Source organism: Chiloscyllium plagiosum, unplaced genomic scaffold, assembly GCF_037043375.1.
Source record: "Chiloscyllium plagiosum isolate Xiang-an unplaced genomic scaffold, Cpla_swu_hap1 HiC_scaffold_1, whole genome shotgun sequence".
Taxonomy (NCBI): Eukaryota; Metazoa; Chordata; class Chondrichthyes; order Orectolobiformes; family Hemiscylliidae; genus Chiloscyllium; species Chiloscyllium plagiosum.
In genome coordinates, this window is record NW_028270139.1 from 4,028,276 (window position 1) to 4,041,955 (window position 13,680).

Below are 13,680 nucleotides of genomic sequence, written 5' to 3' on the forward strand. Positions count from 1 at the left end.
ATGTTCCACTGTGGGGCATGGTCCAAGGGGAGATAGGAGGAGGAAGAGCAAATTACTGCAGATGCTGGGAGTCTGTACTGAAAACAAGAAGTGCTGGAGATCACAGCGGGTCAGGCAACATTCATGGAGAGAGAGCAAGCTAACGTTTTGAGTCTAAATAACTCATCATAAGAGGAGGTATCTGAGAGTTGGCACTCGGCCTTTGCAATGTAGAGGTCAGTAAGCCAGACAACAACTGCACCACCCTTGTCGGCATGCTTAATTACAAAGTCACGGTTGGATCTGAAAGCACGAAGTACACTCAGTTCCCAAGGAGATAGCTTGGAATGAATGAGGGGGCAGAAAAATTAAGGCAGCCAATGAGACGTTCTCAATCAACAGTTCTAGTGCAGGTAAAGGGCCGGAGGAAGGTGTCCAAATGGAGGTGGGCAAAGGGGTTTGTGGGACAGGGAGAGGACTCTTGTCCAAAAGAATGGGCATGGAGGCACAATGTCATGTTATGTCGAAATTCATTAAGGTGGGAGCACTGAAGGATAAAACTGCGACCTTTGCTGATTACAACATGTTCAGCATTGGAGAGCAGAACATCAGGAGGATGATGATGATGAACGCATGACAGGAGGTGGGGTTTGGGGAGTGAATGAAGTCAGACGGAAGGGAGGGGAGAAAGGTTCCAGAGAGCCATGAGGTATCTGAGTTGTTGTATCTTGTGTGCTTTGATGTCTGAGAGGAAAAGAAAAAGTTTCTTCGTATGTCAAATGAGCTGAAGGATGAAGTGGAACTAGAATGCAGTGCAGCTTTTAGCCAGCGTGACGCAGTGCTGCTGGAGAGAGGTCGAGAGTGTGCTCATGATGATGCATGTATGTGGATCACAGGTTGTAGTGAGAGCAGCTGTCTGTGGAATTTTGAACAGTGGGGAGATGCCCTATGATCCTGGGTGGATTCAAAACACAAAGGATGGAACTTGAGTTGGAATCTTGTGCAGGTGAATCTGAGCTGGAGGCAGTCATTGATGAATGTGATGTAGCAGTGGAAACGGGTTTTGGCAAATACTTGTCACACACCAGGAGCAATAGTGAAATTAATGATGTTGAACAAAAAAGAAGGGATGTCCTGTCGGAGACTGGCAGAACTTCTTCAATGTGGGCGTGCCTGGAGGAGGTGAGGCAGTGAGTTAAATACTAAATAAAAACTGAAAGAACTGCAGATGCTGGAAATCAAAGTGAAGGAAAGGCTCAGCATCTGTGGAGATAAATCAGTCCCTCTGCACCTCCATCCACCATGCATCCAGTCCCTCTGCACCTCCATCCACCATGCATCCAGTCCCTCTGCACCTCCATCCACCACACATCCAGTCCCTCTGCACCTCCATCCACCACGCATCCAGTCCCTCTGCACCTCCATCCACCACGCATCCAGTCCCTCTGCACCTCCATCCACCACGCATCCAGTCCCACTGCACCTCCATCCACCACGCATCCAGTCCCTCTGCACCCCCATCCACCACGCATCCAGTCCCTCTGCACCTCATCCACCACGCATCCAGTCCTTCTGCACCTCCATCCACCACGCATCCAGTCCCTTTGCACCTCCATCCACCACGCATCCAGTCCCTCTGCACCTCCATCCACCACGCATCCAGTCCCTCTGCACCTCCATCCACCACGCATCCAGTCCCTCTGCACCTCCATCCACCACGCATCCAGTCCCTCTGCACCTCCATCCGCCATGCATCCAGTCCTTCTGCACCATCTGCCATGACCAGGTTCCCCAAGCCTCCTGTTTCTTCTTCTCCTGACGTCCCCACCAGCACCCTTCCACTGACACTCTGATTCGTTTGGCTGAATTTGTCCTCACTCAACTATTTCTCCTGCAAATCCTCCCACTTCTTCCAGATGAAGGGGTAGGCATGGGCACCCACATGGGCCCCAGGTATGCCTGTCGCTTTGTTGGCTACATAGAACAGTCCATCTTCTATAGTTACACTGGCCCCACTCCGCCACATTGATGACTGCATCACCACCACTTCGTGCTCCCACGAGGAGGTTGAACAGTTCATCAACTTCAGCACATTCCACACCATCTCTGATACCTCCCTCCCCTTCCCAGACCTCTCCACCTCCATCCATGATGACCGACTCAACACTGACATTTTCTACAAATCCACCGACTCCCACAGCTACGTGGTTTACACCACCTCCCATCCTACCTTCTGGAAAAATGCTATTCCCAATTCTTCCGCTTCTGCTACCAGGCGCACCAGTTCTACCACAGAACACACCAGATGGCCTCCTCCTTTAAAGACTGCAATTTCCCCTCCCACGTGGTTGAAGATGCTCTCCAATGCAACTCATCTACGTCCCACACCTCTGCCCTCGAATCCCACCCCTCCAACCATAACAAGAACAGAACCCCCCCCCCAACATCGGTCCTCACCTTTCACCCCACTAACCTTCACATAAATCGCATCACCTGCCAACATTTCCGCCACCTACAAACGGACCCCACCACCAGGGATATATTTCCCTCCTCACCCCTATCCGCTTTCCGCAAAGACCGTTCCCTCCACGACTACCTGGTCAGGTCCACGCCCCCTAACAACCCATCCTCCCCTCCTGGCACCTTTCCCTGCCATCGCTGGAATTGCAAAACCTGCGCCCACACCTTCCCCCTCACCTCCATCCAAGGTCCCAAAGGAGCCTTTCACATCCATCAAAGTTTTACCTGTACTTCCACACATTATTTATTGTATCTGTTGCTCCCAATGCGGTCTCTCTCTACACTGGGGGGAATGGACGCCTTCTCACAGAGTGCTTCAGTGAACATTTCCGGGACACTGGCACCAATGAACCCCACCGCCCCGTGGCTGAACATTTCAACTTGCCCTCCGCCAACGACATGCAGGTCCTGGGCCGGCTGTATCGCCACTCCCTCACCATCCGATGCCTGGAGGAAGAACACCTCATCTTCCGCCTCGGGATCCTTCAACCCCACGGACAGTGTGGACTTCACCAGTTTCCCCATTTATCCTTCCTCCACCTTACCCCAGTTCCAACCTTCCAGCTCAGCACTGTTGTCATTGACCTGTCCCACCTGTCCATCCTCCTTCCCACCTATCCGCACCACCCTCCTCTCCAACCTATCACCTTTACCCCCACCTCCATCCACCTATTGCACTCTCAGCTACCTGCTCCCTAGCCCTACCCCCACCCATTTATCACTCCATCCCCGAGACTCCCAGCCTCCTTTCTGATGAAGGGCTTTTGCCCGAAACATTGATTTTCCTGCTTCTCGGATGCTGCCTGATCTGTTGTGCCTATCCAGCACCACTCTAATCTCCAGCATCTGCAGTACCCACTTTTGCCTGGAGCGAAATCAGAGTTAACATTTCGGGTCCAGTGACCTTTTCTGAGAACTAAGCTTAGACCTGCCTGAGACTCAATTTAAAGTGAGTTGACACTGGGGGGAAAAAATTACACAATGTTGTAGAACAGAGACAACTAGGAAACAGCAGTAACTTGCATTTGTATAGTGCCAGTAACATAGTATTCTCTTGCTAGATATTGAAAATGAAAAGGAGCAACTTTATTTTTATACAGAGCGGTTCGTGTGTGAAATAAACTGCTAGAGAAAGTGGTGGATGCAGTTACAACTTTTAAAACACATTTGGAATCAGTTCATGAATAGGAAAGATTTGGAGGGATGTAGGCCAAGTGCAGGCAGGTGGGACTGGTTTGGTTGGGAACATAGTCGATGTGGACTGGTTGGACGGAAGGGTTCGTTTCCATGCTGTATGATTATGTGAGGTTAATGCTGGTGGAATTTAGATGATAATCTTCCTTTTATAAAGAACAAGGATGAGAATGTGGGAGATATGATAAATAAGTTTGCCAATGACACAAAAATTAGCTGAGTGGTTACTAATGAGAGCATGTTCTGTTGGAGAGTTACAAAACTTTGGTTAGACAACAACTAGAGTATTGTGTACAGTTCTTGTCATCTCACTATTTGAAATATATAATTGAACTGGAGAGGATATAGAGGAAATTCACGAGGATGTTGTCTGGGATGGAACATCTAAGCTGTCAAGAGAGGCTGGATAGGCTCAGGTTGTTTATGTAGAGCAGAGAAGGCTGAGGGGGGAGCATGATTGAGGTGTGTTGAAGATTGAATGGCATGGATAGGGTGGGTATGAAGCAGTTGTTCTTCTTAGTTGAATGATCAGGAATGAGGGATATAATTCTAAGGCAAAGGGCAGGATGTGTAGAGGGGATTTGAGGAAAATTATTGTCTTTCAAAGGGAGGTGGGAATCTAGAATCCACGGCCTGAGAGGGTAGTAGAGGCAGAAAACCTCACGCCCTTTTAAAAAGTATGTGGATGATCATTTGAAATGTCATATGTTCAAGGTTATGGGCCAAGTGCTGTAAATTGGAATTGGGTGTAGATAGGTTGGTACAGACTTCTTTGCTTATGTGTCTCTAACTATATTATTAAAGTTACAGTAGCCATCTGGCAGCATCTTTTTTTCTAGAAAGTCTCCACTTCAGTTGGGTAATAATATGATGCAGTAGAGTTCTGATCAGAAATTGATTATCAAACTGCTATTTCAACTATTGCCTAGTGTTGTTTACTGAAGTAGTCATCCAATACAAGGAGAATTTCATAAGTTAAATATTGCTGGTTGTACTTTGGCTAAAGTGTGTTCAGCAGGCCAGGCAGCATCTGAGGATCAGGAGAATCGACGTTTCGGGCATAAGCCCTTCTTCAGGAATTCCTGAAGAAGGGCTTATGCCCGAAACGTCGATTCTCCTGCTCCTCGGATGCTGCCTGGCCTGCTGTTTTTCCGGTACCACATTTTTCAACTCTGGTCTCCAGCATCTGCAGTCCTCACTTTCTCCTAAAGTGTGTTCAGTACCAATATAATTTATGTTCATACCTAGTGACTGATTCTCAGGAGAAATTGAGGGAATTTCACATGGAGGACATCACGACAAGGGTTTAGGGAGGAGGTGTGCAGTCTGTCTAATGACAACCAGTATAGCCACACAATCCAACTCTGATTACTTCCTCTAGAATCTCTGCTGCTCTGGCTTGAACACAAGTATCTAAACTACCTTGGCCAAAGCATGCAAATATACAGCATACCTTGACAGATGAAATCCAGACAAAACATGTCCCAGAAGGCCTGACCCAAGACTTAAAAGGCAAATAACAGGATAGTCGCAGAAAGTGCAAGTGGTTGTCACACCTATACCATAAATGTGAGAACTAGAATAGAAGTATTGGTAGGTCATGTATCCAAAATAGTAATGCTTTTAGTTGATGATTGAATGACCCAAGATTTGTTAGGAAGAAGTGATGTAATTACAGTGTGCATTAACGATTCAGTGTTTCTATTCAAAATTAAAATATAAAATAAACTGATCAGTGTCCACACTGGATTAAATAATGTAATGATTAACATCCCTTAGGGGTTTTATTAAACAGATGCACAATTCATGTTGATTTTTTGAGCTAAACTTTTCTTTGTAATTTGTTAGGTTCCTCTGCATCATTCAAAGATAGATTGCGCTTCATCCATTCTTTTCACTTATTTCCTAGGTTTCTGAAATACAACAAGGAAATTGGAAAGTGTTAAATAAGCTTATTGGCCAGGTTCAGAGAGCAACACATGGCCGGGCTGCTCCTACTGTGGTGAAATTTATTTTGGAAAAGAAACTGTCCTGAAAGAATGGAAATCAAGGCAAAGTAGAACTGTTTTAATTCAACCATTACAGGAAACCAATCAGTATTGAAATTGAATTTTTGCCTTAATCTGGTAGAATAACTTTGATAGAATTTTGAGACATTTTATTGTCCACAGGAGTCTGCTGTTTGAGTCTTCATTTTCTAAAAAGTGTTTATTCATATTAAAATGTATTCTACTGGTTGCCTACAGCACTTACATAATTCTGTCTCAGTAAAATGAACATTAAAGAATTACTTAGATTGCAAGTGATCTATCTGAATTGTGAAATGATCATGTAAAGTACAACTATTACTAAATGTAATTGATTGAAACCATGATCCAACAGGATAATTCAGTAACTTAACTTAAACATATATGAACAATGGCTGTCATTTTGTGTTCTTTACTGATCAAATTTATATGCAGTAGATTGAGTTGACTGTCAACTTCTGTTCAGATATGGGTCTGTGATTTCTGTATTGAAAACATGTATAAGCTGTGTTATACTGCATATATATTGTAGATGGTGACAATGCTGTTATGGAGCATCATTCCGTCACAAACCTGAAACTTTTTTATGTCGATGTATGCTATTTTCAGTCATTTCTATTTATGAACTTTAATTGGTTGAGTTTGATTTGCAAATTGACACTCCTTTTGTCATATGAATGTTCAATATCCATTAAACATTGACTCATAGAATTGCAATTAATGGAAACTGCAACTTCTTCTGGCAATAGATTGCAGTGGAATGATAGAAATGCTGTTACCTATTAAAAAATAAATTATTCAAGTACTCATGTTACAGTGAAAGATTCTTAACTGCAACATTTCACATGAAAAGGTAACAACAATAACATTAAAAATTTATTTCTAGCTTTGATGTATATCTCAAATAAAAACCATTCAGAACCCATTTTAAGAGAACTTTAATGCTTGGAATTAAATTGCTGCAGTAGACAAAGTGAGCAACTCCCAAGTAAACTAGCCTAACATAGTATCCTGCACTGAGTCACAAACTATATTTTACTGAATGTTCTGACAATTTAATAAGTTATCTTACTCTTCAGGATGAACTTATAAATACCATTAACCCTCAAATCCTGCATAGTAGTTTCACAACACAATGTTAAATTTAGAAATCTGATTTTACAATTCCTATTGATGGTGCAAAAAATTCAACACAACAGTAAAACCACAATTATGGTTTTTTTCCCCTATTGCCGGCATTGACTGTACATATACAAACAGCTTAACAGTATATAAAACAATTTGTCATCTCCATAAGCAAACAATTTCACTGCATTACTACTTTTCTGCAGTTGTCACATTCACGTTCTGGTCACTACACCAGACACATTTGAGATTTCATAATGTTTAAAAACCTTTTTCATTAGCAAAAGTGGCAGAAATTTTCAGTCCTCATTCATTTAATCTTTGGTACTATTCGCAGCCAACCTTTATAGAATGAATATCATCAGACATTTAAAGATCAGACCCAAATGTTCACATCTAAACTTCACAAAATACCAGAAGTGTTTGTAATTTATATGTACTCAAAAATACAATATATATTTAATTAAATTTTTGTCCGCATTCATACATGGTAGCTTGCATAGTGAGACAATTTTACTCGTGTGTTTTTTATGACAATAAGGCTGCTGCGTTTAAACATCAACATTTCCTAAAAGTTTCAAGCCTCAAAATGAGACAAAATTGTTCCACTCTCTCTCTTACTGTAATTAAGGCCTGGGAGAAATACATTATTACTTTGGAAAAGATTTAAGTAGACTGCATCAATTGCATTAAAACACTTCTTCAAACTTGTAACAATTACTCTTCACATTCCTCCAGTGGAACGTGAGATAAAATGGAATGTTCCTGTGCAATGGCTGCAAGTTCCTTAAGAAATTCTGTGAAGATGACAGCTGCATTGATCGAGTTTTTTACAGGCGAGGGAACCCAAGGAGCCACTGGCTTACTTAAAGGTGGGTGCTGTGCATTTTGAGTACTGCCTTGAGGCTTGTGTCCGTTATCTGCAATACTTTGATTGTGCTTAATTTCTGCAAGATAATTTCCAGGAAAGAAAAAGAATTACTAATCATGTATATATTTTTCCTGTAATACAATTTATGCTTTTACTCAGTCAACACATGGTTTATTCCATGAAGTTTTCTTCTAAATCCTTATTTGCTCAGTCCTCACAGAAAGGCAGAATATGGAGACTAAAAAACCTTTTAAACATTTAAACTATATGAGTGACCTGATCTGACATGTGCACAAGGCACTTTTCTGAATTCATAATTCAGTTCTCTTTTGCTGCCCATTGCAGAGATCTTGAACCATTTTTTGATGTGGAGTTACGTTTTTTGTCTACCTTCATGTTCCTATCTCAGCTAAAAGCTCTGAAGGATTAGAGTTTCATAGGCATCAATATCTCATATTTAAAGAACAGCCATTTGAGCAAGTCTGAATTGTAGGTGTCCAAAAGCTATTTGAACATTGGATAGACATTACTGAACCAGTACTGTCCTCTCACAACCACCTTATGCGGGCTAATTACTTTCTTCAATGAACCTGATGGTGGACTTAATTGGCATGTTAAGGTTTGATATCATCAATTGTTTACTTATTCACTGAACAAGGAATAAAGAAGCAGCCCATTACACAATATGGCCAGGATTCACTTCAGTCAAATTGTTGGAAACTCCAAGTCAGGCGGTATTTGTGGAGAGAACGGATGAGTTAATGGAAAATTGTCATTAGTGTCAAGCTGCGAAATTATCCATTCCACTGAAGTCAATCTAACCACTACAAAAAGTGTTGTAGAGCTCAGAGATCATACTCAACACCATTAAATGATTTTGCTGTTTTTTTTTAAAACCAGGGAAGTGGAACAGGGGCACATAACACTGAAAGATGAAATGAACAATGAGGCAAGTGCATTTAAAATAAAAGAAGGGTTGTATTGAATGAATTAATCAGAACTCCAGTCCAAATGGATTGCACAATACCTTTTTAAAAGGGTCTTAGGGAAGAGATAACAGGCATTGCTATACATATTTAATCATGTTAGAAAAATGTGTGTAGATACAACTGAAAGATAGTTTATATAATTCAAACACTTACGGAATCTGGATATACCCAGGGAATTACAGAAAACCGTTTTAGCATCGATTGTCAGAAAAATAATAGAATTCATAAAATGAAAGAAGAGTATCTAGAAACAAAATATATAATAAAGAATAATATGGATTTCAAAATGTATAAACCTTGCATGAAAAATCTTGTGTTTTTTTGAGGAGGTAACAGAGTAGTCAATGATCATACAGTACAGGGGTGATCTCTCAAAGCCAGCATCCTCAGCACTGAAGCTGTGCTGGGTTGGGTGGTGTCAACGGTAGTTTGGAGTGCAGGAATTAACAGGCACACAGGTGGCCAAGCTATGGGGCTGGCTAGTTAATTATTTTTGTTTGTTCATGGGATGTGTGTTAGTAGCTATGTCAGCATTTATCACCCATCCCAAGAGAGCCCATGACAAGGTAGTGAACTGCTTTCTTGAATCACTTAAGTCCATGTCATGTAGGCATGCAGCACTTTTGGGGAAGGAGTCTAAGATTTTGATCCACTAACACTGAAGTAGGCAATATTACAGGAAGGTTCCTGATTTGCGTAAGTGCGACTAAGGAAAGCAATCCCTTACTGTGGTGTATTAATCATTTTAAAGATTTGATACAAACATTTCATCATACATACTGATGGCTATTTTATATTGTCCTAATGAGCCTTGCTTAGTTGTTGCACTGTATCTGGTGGCACAGTGGTTCAGTGCTTAGCACAGCTGCCTGAGCATCAAGGACCCAGATTCGATTCCAATGCATGTGTAGTTCGCACGTTCTCCAAGTGTCTGTGTGGGTTTTCTCCCATAGTCCAAAGATATGCAGGTTCAGTGGATTGGCAATGGGAAATTGTCCATAGAATCCACTAACGTGCAGGCTAGGTGAATTAGTCATGAGAAATGCAGGGTTACAGGGATAGGGAAGGAAAGTAGATCTGGGTGGGATGTTCTAAGGGTCATTGTTAACATGGTGGGCTGAATGGCCTTCTTCCACACTGTAGAAATTCTATGATCTTGTAGATGGGTGTCCCTGTCAACTGCTCTCCCTATGCATGTAGTGGAGAGAGTAAGTAAAAGGTGTTAGGTGCGGTGCCAATCAAGATGTGGTGTTTTATCCTGGATGTGTCAAGCTGCTTGAGTGTTGTTAGAGCTGCACTCATCCAGACAAGAAAGAAGTATTCCATTACACTCCTTTCTTGTGCCTTGTAAATAATGAACAGGCTCCAAAGAATCAGGTCATTCGTTATTTGCCACCGAATTGTCAGCCTCTGATTAGTCCTTGGTGCTACTGTATTTATATGGTTGGTGCCGATCAGTTTCTGGTCATTGGCAACCACCAAGATGTTGATCGTGGAGGATTCAGCATGGTTAATGCCATTGAAGTTCAAGTGGCAATTGCTGGACATGGTCATTATCTGTTATTTGTGTGATGTTGCATTTGGGTAGGGACTACTTCCAGATCTGAATCATAGTTTCATTATGAACCATCGGCATTTGCTTAGTCCATGCTTTCAGTCAACCTGGGTCTGAAGGCCAGGTAAATTAGGGAATTTGTTGTATTTTTAAAACTCTTTATAACTTTTGTGACAACCCTGGAAACAGTGAAGCACAATAAGTATTACCTTATGTAAAATAAGGTTTCCGGGATTCGTTTTAGTCAAGCAATTTTTTTGTTGGGGATGGGGATTTCCATATTTGATTTCTTGATTTGGCTTTGATTTTTTAATCTATTTGGTCTCACTCAGGGGGACTGCAAAGCAGCATTTTATGAATCTTGATGCCTCAGGCACATTATTGTTTGGGACAGGCTTAAAAGTACAATTTACAGGGGTACAGGGAAGTATAACTCTTTCAGGCACAATGGATCAAATGGTGGCATCTTATGGCTGTTAGATTGCACAAAAATTGGATGAATGTTTCAAAATAATGTTAAAATACCTTCGCCTGTCAAGACCCCTTTGTGCAAAGTGGAGATCTCTACCCGAGAGAGCAAATATTTGCGTGTTTCAGTCAGGTATGAAGAAAAGTTTTCTCTTGTAGAAGCAAACTGTTCAATTGCATTTTTTACAGATGCCAGCACCTGTGTAAACACAAACAATAATTATCATACTGCCTCTCATTTAATTTAAACAATGGAATTACTTGACCTGAGCAACCCTTTTTCAACTTATTTTACTAGCGTCATAGAAATCGTTTCCAAACTCATATCCAATTCAGAATTAGTATGATTTTGAAACATCAGTAAGATAAGCCAATTTAATGTTCGGGCTAATGCCCGAAACACCAATTCGCCAGCTCCTCGGATGCAGCCTGACCTGCTGTGCTTTTTCAGTGCCACATTTTTCAACTCTGACCTCTAGCAACTGCAGTCCTCACTTTTTCCAGTTTAATGTTTTGCAAAATTGACATGATAATACAGCAATATATTACCTTGATTGTATTGAACAGACTTTTTTTTCTCAGCTATTTATTTTCCAAAGAAAATAATCAAATAGTACAAATCACTGTGGCACAGTTCCATACAGATCACGGTATTCACAATGCTGATTAATCTTGCCCTGTTAGCTGAGCTCAGCAGGGACAGCAAGGTTGAAACTCCACATGCCCTCAAGAGTCTTCAGCTTGGAAGATGAAAAATGATTATTCCCTCTGGAGTCAGCCAGCTAGTGACCTGTGCTGTGAATGTGTGTGTAGAGGAGTTTGAACTTCGATGGGCAGACCATGCCAACAATTAGAAGCTGGCATTAAAGGACGATATACATGGGGAGCTGCACACCAAGATTGGAAGCCTGGTAAAGGAGAATGATGGCTATTCTATATCTAAATAATCAATGACTACAGATTTGGACAAAGATGTTATAATATCGTTCACTATTTTGGTATCTGCATTTCTCTTTTTCAACTAAAACTTTTGAAAGTTAGAGTTCTACGTTTATGAGGTATTAAGATAGAAAACAATTTCCTCATATTTTATTCACATATTTTAATAGCTGTTAAGGTCACACCAAGCACATCAAATATGTTTTTGTTGTGTAATGAAACAACAACATTTACACAAACATGGCTCATACATTGCAAATCTACGCGACTCCAGCACTGACAATTAGATTTCTTAATGTCACTGTGTTCACAGTGCACAACAGAACATTAATAAAGACTGAATAATAAATACAACAAAATAACCTTTTTTGTGCTAAGGTGGAGACTGGTTTACCTTCAAAACGCCCACATACTTCTGTAACACTGATTTATCACCAGGTCTGCTACACTGGAGCTCAGTTCTCTAGCTAACAACATTCCTCAAACACACACATGTTCAGCAACAGGGAGGACACCTCACCAGCACCTTGTAAAAGAACTGTCAACTATTTTCAAATGTGTTGCTAGCTGATTTATATTAGCACCTGCTGAGATTGTGCAAGTGGCTGCTGTTTCAGAATTGTTTGTAACTGCTAAAGTGTGTACCCAAAGTCTTTGACACAGCTTCATGAGATAGTTCATGCCTTGGTGGTCAGTTCAACGTTAAGCATTGCTTGGTGCGGCTCAGCAACATCGTGCTCAAAGCAGCTTCTGTTCCATTGGCTGGAAAAGAAGAAGTGTGAGAGAAGGTGCTGGCCTCTGTTTACTCTGGGCCATTTTCTCAATCAGCTCAGCTTTCCGTCTGACTCAATTTATCCAATGCCCTTCCAAACTGTTGATCTCCAGGGTCTACAGTTGTCACCGATAATCATTCAAGATGAGATCTCACTTGCTGGTGTTTCTGATCCAGAAATACGCATGTTCAAATGACCAAGTGGACCGCAGTGTTTCATGCAGTGGCTCGCTTCCTAAAAGGGCGATTAAATATGAGCACAAAATGCTCACCTTGCCAGCAAAGTTCACTTCCTATGAAAGAAAAATAAAGCCTTTGGATACACATTCATCATCCAGCCGATGATTTGGCCAAGTCAATGCAAATATCACTGACTTAATATATGAGAAGAAATTACTACAAAAAGGCACCAGATGGATCGGTAAAGGAGGCAGCTCCAGAGAGTCAGGCAAGTTGTTTGCTGTCAAATTCCCAGCCCCTCATTTACTCTTGTAGTCATAGTTCTGTTTGGTCACCTCTGGTCTGGCACAGAACAGGAATGGCCTCACTCTCTGCTTCCTTAAAAAATATTCCATTCTCTCAGTTTCTCCACCTCCATCGCATCTGTTCTGATGATGCCAAGTTTGACAAGGAGACCTCTGAAATGTTCACCTTCTTCCTCAACTGAGGATTCCCCATCAGTGTGGTTGTCAGGGCCCTCAACCATATCTGACTCATCTCCCACATTTCAGCCGTCACTCCACTCTCTTCCCTCCCACACAGCAATAGGGTCCCCCTTGTCCTCACCTCACATCGCACCAGCATCCACATCCATAGGATTGTTAGCTGCCATTTCCACCACCTCCAGAGGGGTGCCACTATCACACACATATTCCCTTGCCCTCCCTCATCAGCCTTCCACAGGGACTGTTCCCTCCGGTCCATTCCTTCTTCACTCTCAACATGTCATCACACCCCACGGCACCATCCCATGCAATTACAGAAGGTATAATATCTGCTTATTTAATTCCTCCCTTCTCACTATCCAAGGCCCCAGACACACCTTCCAGGTGAAGCAGCAAATCACCTACACTTCAGTCAATCTAGTCTATTACCTGCCCAATTGGTTCTCTCTCTGGCTGAATTCCACCTACTGTTTACTTGTCCCTCCTCCCCAACATATATACCAACCTTTTCCTAGCTACAATTAATTCTGAAAAAGGCCCACTGGATCCCAATTGTTAACTCTTTTCTGCCAGACA

At 41.9% G+C, this 13,680-nt stretch overlaps 2 protein-coding genes across 8 annotated transcripts in view; one reads left to right on the forward strand and one right to left on the reverse strand.

Annotated features, from left to right (window-relative positions):
* gatb (glutamyl-tRNA(Gln) amidotransferase, subunit B) overlaps positions 1 to 6,530 on the forward strand; it is a 75,487-nt gene extending 68,957 nt beyond the window's left edge. For all 4 annotated transcript variants that reach the window (XM_043699738.2, XM_043699751.2, XM_043699762.2 and 1 more), the window contains one exon: positions 5,603 to 6,530. In XM_043699738.2, coding sequence (XP_043555673.2) covers positions 5,603 to 5,728 — 126 coding nt within the window. In that variant the 3' untranslated portion in view covers positions 5,729 to 6,530. The remainder of the gene's footprint in view (positions 1 to 5,602) is intronic.
* Positions 6,531 to 6,641: 111 nt separating this feature from the next.
* Positions 6,642 to 13,680, reverse strand: part of fhip1aa (FHF complex subunit HOOK interacting protein 1Aa) — a 199,752-nt gene continuing 192,713 nt past the window's right edge. For all 4 annotated transcript variants that reach the window (XM_087973450.1, XM_043699695.2, XM_088000826.1 and 1 more), the window contains 2 exons: positions 10,786 to 10,927; positions 6,642 to 7,792 (listed from right to left, as the gene is read on the reverse strand). In XM_087973450.1, coding sequence (XP_087829576.1) covers positions 7,563 to 7,792; positions 10,786 to 10,927 — 372 coding nt within the window. In that variant the 3' untranslated portion in view covers positions 6,642 to 7,562. The remainder of the gene's footprint in view (positions 7,793 to 10,785; positions 10,928 to 13,680) is intronic.